We start from the raw sequence: 17,426 nt of genomic DNA on the forward strand, positions 1-17,426 counted from the left end.
ATAACCGAATCTCGAGCTGAAATTTAGCACATATCTTCGTTTTGATCTAGAAAAACTTGCCTTCAAATGATTTCTAGCGTGGTTGTATATTTTCTGGGTCATCGAATTTTGAAAGTCTTTTTTAGCATTACCGAGTAAATCTATATAGCGTTGCTTTCCCACGCATCAAATATTTCTACTTCTACAGATACAAACTAAACAAATTCAAAAAAACTACAAATACACACACATCGGAAGATATTCCGAACCCACGGAACGGTTCTGCACACACATTGAAAGATGTTCCGAGCCTACCTAACGATTCTGCACGCGTATGGAAATATGTTCCGAACTCACTTAACCACTTCTATGTGTTAAAATCTCACTGGGCGTGCGCGCGTGGTGTGTGTGGAGGAGGGGGGGGGGGGGGGGGGGGGGAGGTTAAAATAAGGTAGATATTAGTCGCACGAGAAATATGGTACGGCATATGGATACACCTGACCAGGCGAAAAAAAACTTTCAAAATTCGATATCACGGAATGTATTCAACCGCTCTAAAAACCGTTTGGTATCAAGTTTTTCTGTATCAAACTGAAGATGTGTGCCAAATCGTAGCTCGAAATTCGGTTATCAGCTTTCGGAAATTATAAAGAAGTTTAGTTAATCATAATTTTATAGGCATAGTTGAAGAAACACCAGACTTATTTCAAATATTAGCATGCTCAACAAATGGCAAGCTTTATTACTTATGAGATCATGTAGAAAAAATATTTATTGTGATATATCATTATAAAGTCAGGCAACTAAAAATATCCACAATTAACGATATGTTTTTTTGAATGATGAAATGTTTATGAATAAAGAAATTTTTTGTTGAGGATCTCTTCCTGTAGAATGGGTTATTTTCAAGACGTGTCACTATGAAATTATTACTCGGGTTACTGAATACAGAGATATTCCATTCTAAACGCACAAAAAAAAATATCGTTTGTACCGGGAATACTTTTTTTTTCTCGCCTCATTAACTCCCAAAACAGTGAATTGAGCTTACATTATTATGACATTCATTCGAATATATTTGTGCGAGTGCCCATGTGTGTGTGTGTGTAAAATGGATGATTTTTGAGAATATTTTGCAATTGTCTAGTTCTAGTTACTTAGTTCATATGGAAGATAGAAGCCCTCGAATCGACCATTGCTCATATATATACCTATTTGTCGTTAAATGGCTTATGGATGATATTAATTACTTACTTTTTGACATACTAATATCTACTATTCCATTTGTGTACATGTAAGCAATACGATACACAGAAGGATCCGGTCTAAATACTCTTGCATATTAATTGATACGTTTTTCATTTAATGAGGACACACACGAAAACACAAATAGCACTTGTATTTATTATTCGTTTGGCAAATCATTTCAACGAGAGTGACATTCGTTCATCGTTTCGGAAATTTTCACGCACTCGTCATGAGCAATCTCTGTACCATCCATTGATTCCGACCATAACTTCATCTTTAGTTCACTTCGATTCAAAAATAAGTTTCATTAACGTATACACTTCATTAGAAATAATGGATAGTACGCGTTCCTTATTCTTTCTTATGTTGTAACCGGGAGTAAAACTCTTGTGTTCTTTGTGCGTCTCTGTGTATAGATTTGTGAGAGTATTTTAATTGTTTTCCTCTCGTAATTGTATCAAATGAATTCTCGACATGAATTTGTGCGGCGGCTCTCAGTTATTGTTATCAATAGCGGCCTATCAAGTATCATATATTAACCGTTCCCTGTTTCATTCTATTTTCATGTTTTGTCCTTCAATCATGGGTATGCAATTCATTATTTTGAAGCTCGGGAAATTACTCGGTTTCTTTCTTTTTTTTTTACAAAAGGTCTGTCAAAAATATTTTTTCGTATATCGTTCTATGCATGAGACTCTTCTCTCTGTTGCTTATCTCTCGATTGCTCTGAACTAATATAAAGGTTGGTGTGCAATGTATTTCCATGCGTTCAAGAATTTATTTTACGTTCTATACCGCTTTACTATGATTAAGGTTAGGAATGAAAAAATGATATCATAAAGTCATGCAATATTGAACATTATCCTCATCCATACAAAAACATTATTTTCGTTCGTTTTTAGAAATAGCTTGATCAGTAACATAAATATAATCACAGTTATTTTTGATAATTTTTCAATACAAATGTTTGTACTTTTTTACCGAAGCGCACATAAAAAATTATGCCAGTTTTCAAAATAAACCCGAGTTTATTATATTTTTTTCCTTGAATTGCACAAGGAAAATCCACCTTAACTATCGTTCATTTCGCAAATAATTGTTTCACGATTTCTCATGAAAATGTATACCAATTGAATTTTTTCTTTCCTTCTCATGGAAAAGAATTTCAAATAAACGATCCTTTATTTGAAATTATCAACTTAATTATTATAAATGAAAAATAATCGGAATTATTTGTTTTCGAGAATTGTGTATTTCAACGGATACCCCATTTTTCAGGTTAAGAATGTAGATACGGAAATTGAAAAAAAAAAGAGAATGAATATTGATAAATGTGTATGTATAATGGAATCAACGATATATAAAACGTTCTTCATTCCAACCGGTTACATAACTCCATTACAAATTCACCTAACTGAAAACTTTTTTCGTGGGTAACATATACCCATCTCGATCTTGATTCAACAGTAAACTGCTTTAAATGCTTAAGAAGAATCAATTCTATTTCGTAATAACCACGTCAACTGATTGAAAAACATAAAAGAATCAATCACAGTATAACCCTTTCGCTGTGGATTGATATTATTCAAAAAAGATCAAAACGGAGGTGATAAAAAGAGCACAGTACATTTGAAGTGCAAATAAAGAGAGTTTATAAAATCATATTCCACTAAATTTCACACCGCATTTGATATTTGTACTTTTATGTAGTACGATGCGTTTTTGGTTACACTACCGAGGTATACGGCAATCGAACTCTGTTAACGTCAAAACTCTGGAAAATTTTCGAAGAAGTGGAATGCCACAATGATTGATACATTTAACACCCTGTTGAATTATTTTGAGTTTCAATTTACTTTAACCACTAAAAAAAACCTAATGTATCTGCCAGAAATATTGTTTTCCACGTTTCAAAAAAACACAATATGACTTTCTACGGATCGATTTGTTCGGAATTATAAAAGTGATGCGAATATGTTTATTTATTGTACAGGATGAGCAATTTCCGTATACTTCCGATTGCATTACAGATGTGTTCATTTCCGACGTATATGCGTACCAAACACTGTTTTTCGCACACAAATGCATCACACAGAAACGACCTAATGATAATCATGTATGGATAGCTAACAGTAAATCGGAACAAAAATTTGGCGAAACGAAAGTGAAACCAAGATCTCTATGTGCTTTCCATTTCCCTTGAAATTTTAAACGCGTTTCTCCCACGAATCGTTTTGATTCCATGTAAATTCGTTATTGTACCTTCCATTCGTAATTTCTTCTGTTGTTTTTCTTTGTAAAATCTTTGAATTTTTTTTTATTCCAGAGATATACGCTGGAAGGTTATTTAGAATTATACTCGAGACGAGGAACACCTTTTTTGGGGAGCGCGGAACGCAAACTCGTCTCGGGGGGAGGTACTTCCGCGCGTCAACAATATATGTTATGCAATATAAATATACACATGTTTTTTATGCGGTAATTCATATGTTACGGTGCAGTTGTGGAAACATGCGGATTATACATCGAACGTTATCGAATCCTTTCTCCTCTTCTTTAACTTCTTTTAAATATGTAATTGTAACCGAGTAACTTTGATACGCATATATATTACATATGTAAATACTTGTACACCACCTCGATGTTAAGCAAGCAGAATTCATCTATTCACGACGACCTGCGTTAACATCATCTTTGTACACATCGTTGTACATAGTAGCATGAACTTAGATACATTTTTGTCATCCCTTCCTCACTCTTCGATTTATGACATAATTGTTACGCAATTATGTTCAAATGTTTAACTACTTTTTCCGCCGTTCAATTTTTTTGTCTCGGACAATTTCAAGTGACCGGCAATACAACACGATTATGCAACTATTTACAGAACAACTGGCTTAAATGTATCACTTTTTGCAATTCGGGTTTTTCGAACCATCGACTAAGATTTCCACTAGTATGGGTTGGCCCTGTAACGAAAATAAAATCTTGTTTTTTTTTGCTGAGTGTTTTGAAATGTAAAAATTCAATAATTATTTGTTTGTATTTTTTAGAGACAGTCAATGTTTCGCTATTTGCCGATTCGAACGAAGGCGCTGTAACGAATCATCGTCAATGATCGATTCTTGAATTTCCGACCTCAGGAGTTATTTCGCTCTAACATGAACCAGCGAACATACTTTGATTGGTCAAAATTGATGAATCTTCGGATGTACAAATGCTTATTGTACTTTGAAAGCTTCTTTATTTGGATTCTTTGTCTTGTCTCGTTTTTCTTGTTTATTTTTTGTTAGGTTCCTTTACTCGGGCTTGAGACGATGCCATTGAACAATCGTCTGTCTTGGCTTCGTTATCATATCCTGCCAGTGTTTCGTTTCGCTGGCACCGCTTCCATTTTTGCCTGCAATCATCAAATAATTTCATTCAATTATCTTTTGGTTCACATTTATTCACGTAAAATCTTGAATCGTTGAGCAAATTCGTGGCTCAAAAGCAAAAGAATTCGGTTCATGAAATGATGAGTTAATCGGCTTTCGGGTCCGTATTCTAGAACAAACGTTTCTGATCTTTTTTCAAATTTTGTTTCGTCGTATTTTCCAGAATTCGCCCTTATTCTCATCTTATTTCTTCAAGCATTGGGTTTATATGTCTCACATTAAAGAGGATCTTCGATTGACAAACAATAAAACCTAGGGAAAAAAAGTTTGGGACAAGTACATTGATGGTCCCTTGTTTCTGGATGACATAGAAAAATAATTCAAAATCAGGAAAAAAGTTCTATAGAAATAAAAAACCAAAAATAAAAAACAATCGAAAAAAATTCTATTAAATTATTGAACAAGTATAAATCAGGAAAAAAATTCTATAAAAAAAAATAGAAAATTGGTTGAAAAATTCATAAATATTGAACAAATTGAAAAATTTACTATCCAAGTTACGTACAATATGAAAATGTATGATACCAAATGGAAGCCAAGTTTTATTGATAATTTGGAATATTTACCGAGCAAATCGCAATCTTGAATTGAAATTTGGAATATTTACCGGAACAATCAGAAACTTTAATTAAAAAATTGACGTTTTATCCATAGGAGCCACTAATCATTCATAATAATTGTTTCTAGAGAAAAACAAGTTCATGAAAAAAAAGTCATTACGTAAGTTAAGTGCAGTACTAAAATTTAGTATATCAATTCGAGGCCAGGTATTTTTATTATCAGAAAAACATGTATTTATTTAGAAGATATCGACATTCACGTACTTAGTCGTTATTAAGTCATTCAATTTTAACGTCATGAAATTTTGTTTATTAAAACACAATTTCGCGTATTACACAAAAACACAAAAACGCGTATTAACGCGTTGAGAATCCTCATCGGGCTCAGAACGTTTCATCCAAATTACCAAAAAATCAACGGCCATAAAAAAACACAAAATCTTGCTTTCCAATAATAAGAACGATGTCAACCCATTTCTTTTTAACCAGAACATATAAAAATCGTTAAAAATTTACAACAAAGTCATTTGTTACTACTAAGAAGGTACAGACTGTAAAAAATCGATTCCCCTCCGACTTTCAGAATCCCCTGGTATTATTCACAAAATTCAATTTCGATTGGATCGGTACAAATTATGTTCAAATACGTCTTAAACGTATTAATCCGGCCCATCACTTTTTATTCAAATTGCTTATTCGAAGAAAAATTAAAAACGAAGTTAATCCGTGTGTTAATATTAGAAAACAGTGATTCCCGAGAAAAAAATTTTCCTTCGAATTACAGGAATCGCTCTTGTCGAAATGAAACGAATATTAAAAACGAAGGTTGATTAATCTATTTACATTAAATGGAGTCATAATTCACAACAAAATCATTTTTCTCCAAATTCCAGGAATCACGAATATCGTACTCGACTCGTGATATTTATCAAAATATGTACGTGATTATCGAAAAAAAAAACATTGCATGGCTGAGTAGGTTCAAAAATTTCTTGTAATGCGACTTATTATTTATCATTTTCATTAGTTGCTACCGAATGCTGTGTGTTCGCTGAAGGAAATGAGAAGTAGAAATTGCTATTATTGCAATACGAATTTGAGAACAATCAAGTTCAAATTACTTGGAGATATTATTTTTATTTCTATCCATTTTATTATATTTGCGATCATAGAAGAGCCTTGATTTTACTAATAAATACTTGGCCTCGAATTGATATAATACATTTTAGTACTGCACGTAACTTCCGTTATGACTTTTTTTTCATGAACTTCTTTTTTCTCGAAAATAATTATTATGAATGATTAGTGGCTCCTATGCATAACACGTCAATTTTTCAATTAAAGTTTCCGATTTGTTCGGTAAATATTCCAAATTATTAATAAAAATTTGGCATCCAATTGATATCATACATTTTTATACTGCATGTAACTTGGATAGTACACTTTTCAATTTGTTCAATATTTATGGATTTGTTTGCAAATTTTTTATTTTTCCTTATAGAATTTTTTTCGATTGTTTTTTATTTTTGTTGAATTTTTTTGAACTTTTCAATTGTTCGTTTTTTATTTCTATACAATTGTTTTCCTCCTTTCGAATATTTTTTCTATGTTATCCAGAAACAAGGGACCATCAATGTACTCGTCCCAACCTTATTTCCCTAGGGGAATTTTGGGGCTTGATATCATGGTTTTTTCTCGACTTCCTCGATTTCGTTTTAATGGTAATAGAATATAAGTTTCAATTTTCATGTGTTATTTTTTTAGTATGTTTTTTAAGATTATTATTTTGTTAGTGCATTTTCAATGATTTTAAATACTCACGATAATGGTATGATACTGTGAACTCTTTTCCGCACCACCGCAGGGGTAGAGTTCCAGGCGCGTTTTATTTAGGTCACGTTATGTCCATTAGGAATCCAAGAACATGCCGAAATTCATGTTGGTGAAAGGAATATGATTTTCGGCTCTTAACGCCAGATTCCGAGAAAAAAAGACCTATTTTTCGTCGAAATTGTACTGAAAATATTTCGTCACAGGTCTGTCCTTATACTTAGACGATTTTTTCCCTTTTACTCTAATATGTTATGCTCATTGGGAACCCAAGAGCATGGAGGAATGCGCGTTAGAGACCGAGATATGATTTTCGGTTTGTCACTTTGATTTCCACGAAAAAAGATTTATTTATCCTAAAATTTGATGTTAAAAATTATCGGCACAGATCTATCTCTAGACTTTAGCGATTTTTCTCAAGTCGTCATTCCAAGAATGAAGGGATGTGGAGACTTCTTTGATAGAACAGATTTTTTCGATCCCTTTTCTTCAAAATTCAAGTAAAAGATAGATACAATTCAAAACAAATCCAACAGATTTGGGAATTTTAAGATATTCTGCATGTACCCACCAAGTTTCAATAGGAGCAAGAAACAGTATAATGGGTCAAGAGCAACAGAATTGCTTATTTTTTTATATACGCATTGCATTCTGAAACCATAAAATGCTATGCCATTCTTATATGAGTCATCGCTAACTTTTTGTAATATTTATGATTATTTTTTATTATCTTTATTACTTATTATTTATTATTCTGGATTGACCGAGGCCTCGATGGTAGCGCGAAAGAATTCGGGCCGGGCTCTCGCGCTCCGCCGCTGGCGTCGCCAGTTCTCGGGTTCGGACACTTTGGGCGCGTGAAATCAGAGCAGCTGGGTGCTTGTTTCACGCACTCACGGGGGCGTCGCCACCTCCTGGCCAGCAATTATCACGGGACCGGGGAAGCGCATCGCGCATGTGCGCGGGGCTTCTTCATCGATCTCTATGATCGACGAGTCAGTGTCTCAATCCAGGCACCGGAGCGTGCACGTGCATCGATTCATTTGTAAACCACATCTTCACATTTTCGGTATTAATGGCGGGAGTTTGTATCTCATTTCGGGCTAAATTAACTTCAGCACGGTTCTTCACATTCGGAACATAACATCGGGACATTGCAATGGGTTTATCGCAAATAACCAGGGGTTTTTGGGCTCATCATCGGCATGCACGCTTCGGTCGGCCATCTTATTCATCGCGCACGGGCGTGATGAACACCGGGTCACCTCATTTTCTCACTCGTTCTTCGTACCACGGGTAAACTTGGCGGGCTCATACGCACTAATTATATACATTCTCATCTGGAAGTTACCACCAAAAAATCATTCATTAATTTTTCCTCTACTCTCCGGCGTACTTATTATTTCGCCACCTACACCAGACTCCTTGGGCAAACATTTATATATATCCATACCCCTTGGGAAAAAAAGGTCGGGACAAGTACATTGATGATCCCTTGTATCCTGATCATATAATCTGTAATTATTTTTTAAAGTGTCAAAAAAATTAAATAAAACGTAAAAAATAAAAAAACGAACAATCAAATTTAAAAATTTTAAAAAATCAATTAAAAACATTTCCATCTAAGTTACGTCCAGCATTAGAACTTATGATATCAATTCGAGGCCAAGTATTTTTTTTTTATTATTGTTACCAGTGTACGGCATTTTTGCCTTTTCACAATACCCCCTTCCCTTTTTCTATATTTCCCCTCCCATTGCGGCTGTAGCCGACTTACTCCCCACTGTATCGCATTTGCAGAGGACGAAGGAAAACTGCAGAAAACCTTGCCGATACAGCCGGTACTTGGTTGATCCCCTCTGGGGGCAATGCGAGCACACTCAACCGTCTCCACCAGAGGTGCTCAATCATGCACCTCCTCTACTGTGGTACATTGTGCCAGCCAGTACACGGCTAGAGGGCCATCCGCACGATGATTCAGAATATTCATTCCTACGGGTACCATCAGGAACTTGAGAAAGTTCTTATGAATCAAAAAAGTTACTTTTTGAGTTAGGTGCAGAACTTAAGGAAATTGGGTACAAAAGTCTAAATGATTAGAAATTGATCAAATTTGGTGATAATGTTCTCCAACATCAAGTGCGAAAACACAATTTTTTTCAAAATTTTCGTCTGCTTAGTTATCGAGTAATTACGCATTAAAGCAGATTTCTTATGCCAGGAATGTATACGGGGCATTCCATACCAAACCGACCAATCCGTGACCCCGACCATTTTTGATTTTGGTAAAAATTTTCTATTATTTTGCATCTACTGAAAGAAATCGTTCCGAATTTTTTTAGATTTTTTCCTCAACTAATCTGATCACAATAAATTTTTTAAAATTTCGTACAATTTTTTTGTGAACGTCCATAACTTCTTCAATCGCAGAGATATCGAAATAGGTTATTTTTTTCGTCTTGAATTGTAGTTTCATGAAAAAAATACAAAAAAAAACAAAATGAAATTTTATACTTTTTTTCAGTTTTTAACCACAAATTTTTTTTTCAAACTTGGACCGTTTTGATTTTTTTCAAAAAATTCACCAGGTTTTAATAGACCTTTTTACACATGCAGAAAAATTTGTAGCTTGTGATATTCACAACTTGTTACTTTTTTTTTGTATTTTTTACCTCGTGTCTAGCAAAAAAGCGTTTTTACTCCTTGAATGGACAACGCAAGTAATAGAGAAAAGACATTCCGCTTCATTTTTGTTTTTTTTTATTTTTTATTGTTTCTACGTCAACGACCTTTTTTGTGGTTATAACGTCAATTCAAAAACGTCCGTTTTTTACCCTTTTTATTTCCTTTCCAGATACAATTTTTTGTCCTTAATTCTACGAACGAGTCCTCGAAGGTTCTTAGCTTTAATTTTGTAATTGGAAAAATTGGTTACAATGATTTCTTGCAGAATTATCACGTTTTTACAAAAAGAAGACAAATTTTCAAAACTTATATTCCAAAAATAAAAAAATTTGCGTTTGTAATTGTTTTAGGCGGTGGAATGTTTTAAATACTTTTTTTCAGAAATTTCTTCCTTCATTATTTTTTAAGTAGAACAGAATTTTTTAAGAAGAAAGTACATCGAATGTCGTAACTCGAAAACGATGGGGTTCTTTTTATGAAATTTTGACAAAAAAAGAGATTTTTTTTGTCCTTTTCCAATTCATTAAAATTTTATCAGACTTTTTTCCAAGATTTTATCAATGAGGTTTTGAAGATATTTATCAATGAAAAATTCAATTATAAAAATGAATCTTCTTTTACTTTAGATATTCTAGCACGTCTCCATAGTTCACAAAAAAACCCGGATCAACACCGAGAATAAATATTTCAGGTTAAAAAAACTTTAGACAATAATGTGATGAAATTCTAATGAATCAAAAATAAAAAAAAATTACTTTTTTCCCTGTTAAAATTTCATTCAACTTTTTTGGATTTTTGTCCGGAAACTTTGCCCCGGTAGTATACGTAGCGATTTAAATGTGTTCAAACCGATTAATATATCCAATTGCAATAATTTTGAATCAAATCACTCTACTTGCGGTGTCCATTCAAGGAGGAAACACGCTTTTTCGCTTGACATGTGGTAGAAAATAGAAATAAAAGTAACAAGTTATGAATATCACAAGCTAAACATTTTTCTGCATGTGTAACAAGGTCTACTAAAACGTGGTGAATTAAAAAAAAAAATCAAAACGGTCCAAGTTTGAAAAAAAAAATTTGTGGTTAAAAACTGAAAAAAAGTATAAAATTTCATTTTGTTATTTTTTTTTGTATTTTTTTCATGAAACTACAATTCAAGACAAAAAAAATAACCTATTTCGATATCTCTGCGATTGAAGAAGTTATGGACGTTCACAAAAAAATTGTACGAAATTTTGAAAAATTTATTGTGATCAGATGAGTTGAGGGAAAAATCTAAAAAAATTCGGAACGACTTCTTTCAGTAGATGCAAAATAATAGAAAATTTTCAGTAAAATCAAAAATGGTCGGGGTCACGGATTGGTCGGTTTGGTATGGAATGACCCATACCTATATATATGGAAACGCTATGCTTGTATACGTTAACTTTAGTGATCAATTACTCGATAACTACACAGAAAAAAAATCTTAAAAAAATTTGTATCAAGAGACTCGGTAGAGTCTCGGGACAAGTACATTGACAGCGGTGTCGTCTTCAGGCCTGAGGCTCTCGCTGAGACTATACTATCTCTGAATAAAACGATTCGCGGTGGTGGGGGTAAAACTGGCATGTCATTTTCTTTAATTGCGAAGCTCATGAGTTATGTACGGCTGTGAAAATTGAACTTTCAGCTAATTAAGAATATCTCTTTCGATTGCGCCCAAAATCAGCATGATCGGTGTCGTAATTTCTGAGAAAAAACTTTGCACGGGCTTAAGATTATGCAAAAGTTACTAACGCATTCAGGATTTGACGTATCTGTATTGGGATCTGACAAAATTCGTGAGACATCTGGTGTCAAATTTTGAACTACAACCGGGGTGCAACATAGACGACTAACACACACACAAGTCACTTGAAGATGTGACACATACATGTACGTTGCACCACGGTATGCTCCATTTTTAGCTTGGCCACGCCTCCATGTCAGATCCCAATACGCGTACTCCAACCGCTACAAACAAGGGCTCCTTGGCCCCCATGATCACCAATCCCCGGTGAGAGAAATTCTGTTACAACCACTGAAGGGTGAGAAAATTTTTGAGCCAATGACATCTCCTTATAAAAAGTTCTAAGTAACGATATATCTCGAAAGTTATTGTTGTCGTTTTATTCGTTCTGTGATTGGTCGGTTCGGTTATACACCGTGATTCGAGTCCCGCGGTTGGTTCGACAGTTGCAATCCTGCTGTCATTTTGACAGTTGCGCGAATACGTGTGCGGTTATGTTCCAATCAGAATAACGCTTTTTTCATATGCACGAGTGTAGTATAGTACGTTTAAAAAAATGAATATAACATGAAAGACATGGCTGTTCAATATCTACTTTTTCTTTAGCTCGAAATGATAAATGATTTTTCGTTAAAATACACTTCCCCTTGAAATGGAATATCATGCTTTTGCGTATCAGTTTCGGATAATAATAGATTTATCCTAGATCCTAGGACAATTCTGTAGATATACAGATTTCACAGGGAATTGAATTGTGAATCTTTAGTATGCAGCATGAGAAAAACTATACATAAAGTGCAAGACGAGATCGCAGGGTCCGAAATTTCGTGGTCCGGGTTGGTTTTTATCAAATTTATGTGATTACGTCGACGGTTCTTAGTTGTCGAGATCCAGGTGGACTTTGTCATAATTTTTAATGTCCACGTCGACGATTGCAAGAGTTTCGTTGTCAAGGGCAAACTCTTCATCGCTTTCGATGTCCAGGACAAGGTTTCCATAGTTTTTTCTGTCTAGGTCGCCGTTTCCATAGTTTACGGTTTCTAGGTTGATGGCTCCATAGTTTTCGATGTCTACGTTTATTTCTCTATGGTTTTTGATATCTAGGTCGACGGCTTCATAGCTTTCGATGCCTATAGTTATATTTTTTCATAGTTTTTGCTATCTACGTTGACGACTCCATAGTTTTCGATGTCTAGGTGTATTTCTCCATGTTTTTTGATGCCTAGGTATATTCCTCCAAGGTTTTCGATGTCTAGATCGACAACTCCATAGTTGCCGATATCCAGGTGTGTTTCTCCATGGTTACCGATGTCCAGGTATATTTCTCCACAGTTTTCGATGTCTAGGTACGTTTTCATACAGTTTTTGATGTCTAGATATACTTCTCCATAGTTTTCGATGTCAAGGTACATTTCTTCATAGTTTTTGCCATCCAGGTCGACGGCGGCAAATTTTTTGATGTCTAGGTCGACGGCTCTATGGTTTTCGAGGTCTAGATCGACGGTTCCATAGTTTTTGATGTCTAGGTATATTCCTCCATGGCTTCCGATGTCCAGGTATCAAGAGACGCGGTAGCGGCTCGACGCCAAGTATTAAAAGGAAAATCAGCAGCGCGTGAAGAAAAAGCCAGCGCGAGCCCTGCCGCACTCTTATATACGCGAGTATGCCGATTTTTGACGTCACAGAGTTTTCAAACGGCGCTTGCGGACAAACCATATAATTAAAAAAACTAAAAATTGGTGAGAATTTTTTTTCGATTTTTCCCTATCCATTGGTCTTTGTTGGAAGTAAATCCATTCAGCCATTCCCGAGATATGTCTCTTTAAAGAATTGAGACCGAACGCTTTACGATAAATTTCATTTCTTAGAGACAGAGAGGCGTAAGTTGAGCATGTTTACGTTCGGACTTACGGCCTTTGCAGGCCTGGTATACATTTCTCGGCTCTCCTGTCACACAGTACGCTGAACGCGGCTACCCCCTCTCTTGCGCGTCGCCGAGCGAGAGAGACAGAGAATGTGCGGACAGCGGGGGCAATACCAGCTCCTGGCTTACGCATAACTCGTATTATTATATAATATATATTTTATTTATTAATAAATAATAAAATATATTATAATAAATATTTTATTATAATTAATGTATAATGCAATATATATATTATATTATACAATATATAATATAATAATAATATAATAAAATGAAAAAATATAATAATAAAAATAAAAAAATATAAAATCCTGGTCGACGCTGGATTTTTCGAGTATGTCTAGGTCGACGACCCTATAGTATTTTATGTCCGGATATATTCCTCCATGGCTTTCGTCGTCTAGGTATGTTTTTTCATGGTTTTCGAGGTCTGGGTCGACGACTCCTTAGTTTTCGATGTCCAGGTATGTTTCTCCATGGTTTTCGTGGTCTCGGATAATTCCTCCATGGATTTCGATGTCTAGGTATATTCCTCCATGGTTTCTGATGTGAGAGTGTATTTCTCCATAGTTTTTAATGTCCAAGTGTATTTCTCTATTATTCTTGATGTCTAGGTATATTCCTCCATGGCTTTCGCGTTCGAGGTCGACGGCTCCACAGTTTTCGATATCCAGGTATGTTTCTCCATGGTTTTCGTGGTCTAAGTATGTTTCTTCATGGTTTTGGCGGTTGAGGTCGACGGCTCCACAGTTTTCGATGTCTAAGGTATGTTTCTCCATGGTTTTCGTGGTCTAGGATAATTTCTCCATGGGTTTCGATGTCTAGGTATATTCCTCCATGGTTTCTGATGTCCAGGTGTACTTCTCCATAGTTTCGGATATCCAGGTATATTTCTCCATAGTTTTTAACGCCTAGGTATATTCCTCTCCATGGTTTTGAATGTCCACGTGAATTTCTCCATATTTCTTGATATCTAGATATATTCCTCCATGGTTTTCGTGGACTAGGCATGTTTCTCCATGGTTTTCGCGGTCGAGGGCGACGGCTCCACAGTTTTCGATGTCCGAGTATGTTTCTCCATAGTTTTCGTGGTCTAGGATAATTCCTCCATGGGTTTTGCTGTCTAGGCATATTCCTCCATGGTTTTCAATGACCAGTCATGTTTCTTCATGGTTTTCGTGGTCCAGGTATATTCCTCCGTGGTTTTCGATGTATGGATATGTTTTTCCATGGTTTTCGTGGTCTAAGTAGATTCCTTCATGGTTTTCGCAGTCGAGGTCGACGGCTCTGCAGTTTTCGATGTCCAGGTAGTTTCTCTCGGGTTTTCGTGGTCTAAGATAATTCCTCCATGGGTTTCGATGTCCAGGTATGTTCCTCCAGGGTTTTCAATGTCTAGACATGTTCCTTCATGGTTTTCGATGTATGGATATGTTTCTCCATGGTTTTCGTGGTCTAGATAGATTCCTCCAAGGTTTTCGTGGTCTAGGTATGTTTCTTCATGGTTTTCGCTATCGAGGTCGACGACTCCCCAGTTTTTGAGGTCCAGGTATGTTTCTCTCGGGTTTTCGTGGTCTACGATAATTCCTCCATAGGTTTCGATGTCTAGGTATATTCCTCCATGGTTTTCAATGTCTAGACATGTTTCTTCATGGTTTTCGTGGTCCAGGTATAGTCCTCCGTGGTTTTCGATGTATGGATATGTTTCTCCATGGTTTTCGTGGTCTAGGTGGATTCCTCCATGGTTTTCGTGGTCTAGGTAGATTCCTCTATGGTTTCGTGGTCTAGGTATGTTTCTTCATGGTTTTCGCAGTTGAGGTCGACGGCTCTACAGTTTTCCATGTCCAGGTATGTTTCTCTCGGGTTTTCGAGGTCTAAGATAATTCCTCCATGGGTTTCGATGTCTAGGTATGTTCCTCTATGGTTTTCGGGGTCCAGGTATATTCCTCCATGGTTTTCGTGATCTAGGTAGATTCCTTCATGGTTTTCGTGGTCTAGGTATGTTTCTTCATGGTTTTCGCAGTCGAGGACGACGACTCCACAGTTTTTGATGTCCAGGTATGTTTCTCTCGGGTTTTCGTGGTCTAGGATAATTCCTCTATAGGTTTCGATGTCTAGGTATATTCCTCCATGGTTTTCAATATCTAGGCATGTTCCATCATGGTTTCCGTGGTTCAGGTATATTTCTCCATGGTTTTCGATGTTTGGATATGTTTCTCTATGGTTTTCGTGGTCTAGGTAGATTCCTCCATGGTTTTCGATGTCTACGTGGACAGCTCCATACTGTTCGTTTGCGGGGTATGCTTCTCCTTGGCTTTCGTCGGCTAAGTATGTTTCTACATAGTTTTCGATGTCCAGGTGTATTATTCCATCATTTTTTTTATGTCTAGGTATGTCCCTCCATGGTTTTCGTTTTTTTTTTTTCATGGTTTTAGTTCGCGAGGTCGCCGGCTTCATAGTTATCGATGTCTAGGTATGTTTCTCGATATTTTTCGTGGTCTAGGTTGACGGCTCAACAGGTTTCGATGGCTAGGTCTGTATTTACATAGTTTTCGTTCTCTAGGTATATTGTTCCATCATTTCCGTAATCTAGGTCGATGGCTCTATAACTTTCGATGTCTAGGTATGTGTTTACATAGTTTTCAATGTCTAGGTATATTCCTCCATGGTTTCGGATGTCCAGTTATATTTCTCCATAGTTTTCAATGTCTAGGTATGTTCCTTCATGATTTTCGTGGTCCAGGTATATTCCGCCATGGTTTTTGATGCTAAGTCAACAATTCCATACTTTTTGATGTCTGGATATGTTTCTCCATGGTTTTCATGGTCTAGGTCGTCGGCTCCATTGTTTTCGATGGCTACGTCGACAGCTTTATGGTTTTCGATGGATAGGTATATTTTTTCATGGCTTTCGCCGTCTCAATGTCCAGGTATGTTTTCCCATTGTTTTCTTGGACTAGATCGACGACTTCATAGTTTTCACTATCCCGGTCGATAACTTTATAGTTTCCGATGTTGAGGTGAATTTGTCTATGGTTTCCGGTATGAAGGTCAACGGCTCCATAGTTTCCGATGGTGCAGTCAGTTTTTCTAAGGATGACTACGTTGACGACCGCATGGTTTGCGATGTCTAGATTGACGACTGCATGGTTTTCGATATCTTGGTCGATGGCTCTATTGTTTTCGATGTCTAGGTTGGCGACTATAGGGTTTTCGACGTTTAGGTGGATGCCTTCATATTTTTCAATACATATTCGACAATTTTATATTTTCCGATATTTAGGTAGACGGTGCAATGGTTTGCAATATATTTCCTCATAGTTATCGATATATAGATTGGCGATTTAATAGTCTGCATTGAGAAAGCATGTTCTGACGTTATAGAAGACCATGAAAAAATATCACTGGACACAAATAACTATAAAGCTGTCGTCTTAGATATTAAATAGCATGGAAACGTTTCTTTGGACATTGCAAACCATTGACAGTATCCATGTCAACATGGAATCCATTGAAAGAGAAGAAGAAGAAGAAGAAGATAGTTTCATAAATCAATTTTCCAAATAAACAAATGGAGCTTTCCAAAAAAAGGAATAGAAAATGAAAATATCATCCCATTGCATAGGAATTTCCCAATCTTTCATTAGAAAATTTGATATGCTGAATGGATAATCAAAATCGTCACCATTATTGCTTGTAAAAGGTTTCAACTCACATGAACATAACCGCACAGTTTTCGTCCATCTACATAGAAAAATTGGCTGTATCGATTGCTTTTGCCACATAGAGAAAAGTACTCAACTTGAAACAAATCGTTTTAAAAATTTTCGTCGATGACGAGGAATGTATTTTTTTTTCTTAAGTAAATATTGTCACGCCTCTAAAAAATAAGTGAAATCAGAAAAAAAAATAATTTACAAAGTAAAAAAAGAACGCCAATTATTAAAAGGTCGCGACCGTAGTTTCCAATAATTTTCTATATTTCCATTATC

At 35.7% G+C, this 17,426-nt stretch overlaps 1 protein-coding gene across 7 annotated transcripts in view; it reads right to left on the reverse strand.

The window, feature by feature from the left end:
- Positions 1-1,361: 1,361 nt before the first annotated feature.
- Syt7 (Synaptotagmin 7) overlaps positions 1,362-17,426 on the reverse strand; it is a 620,424-nt gene continuing 604,359 nt past the window's right edge. For all 7 annotated transcript variants that reach the window (XM_043430280.1, XM_043430284.1, XM_043430285.1 and 4 more), the window contains one exon: positions 1,362-4,627. In XM_043430280.1, the coding sequence (XP_043286215.1) occupies positions 4,527-4,627 (101 nt within the window). In that variant the 3' untranslated portion in view covers positions 1,362-4,526. The remainder of the gene's footprint in view (positions 4,628-17,426) is intronic.

Source organism: Venturia canescens, chromosome 10, assembly GCF_019457755.1.
Source record: "Venturia canescens isolate UGA chromosome 10, ASM1945775v1, whole genome shotgun sequence".
NCBI lineage: Eukaryota > Metazoa > Arthropoda > Insecta > Hymenoptera > Ichneumonidae > Venturia > Venturia canescens.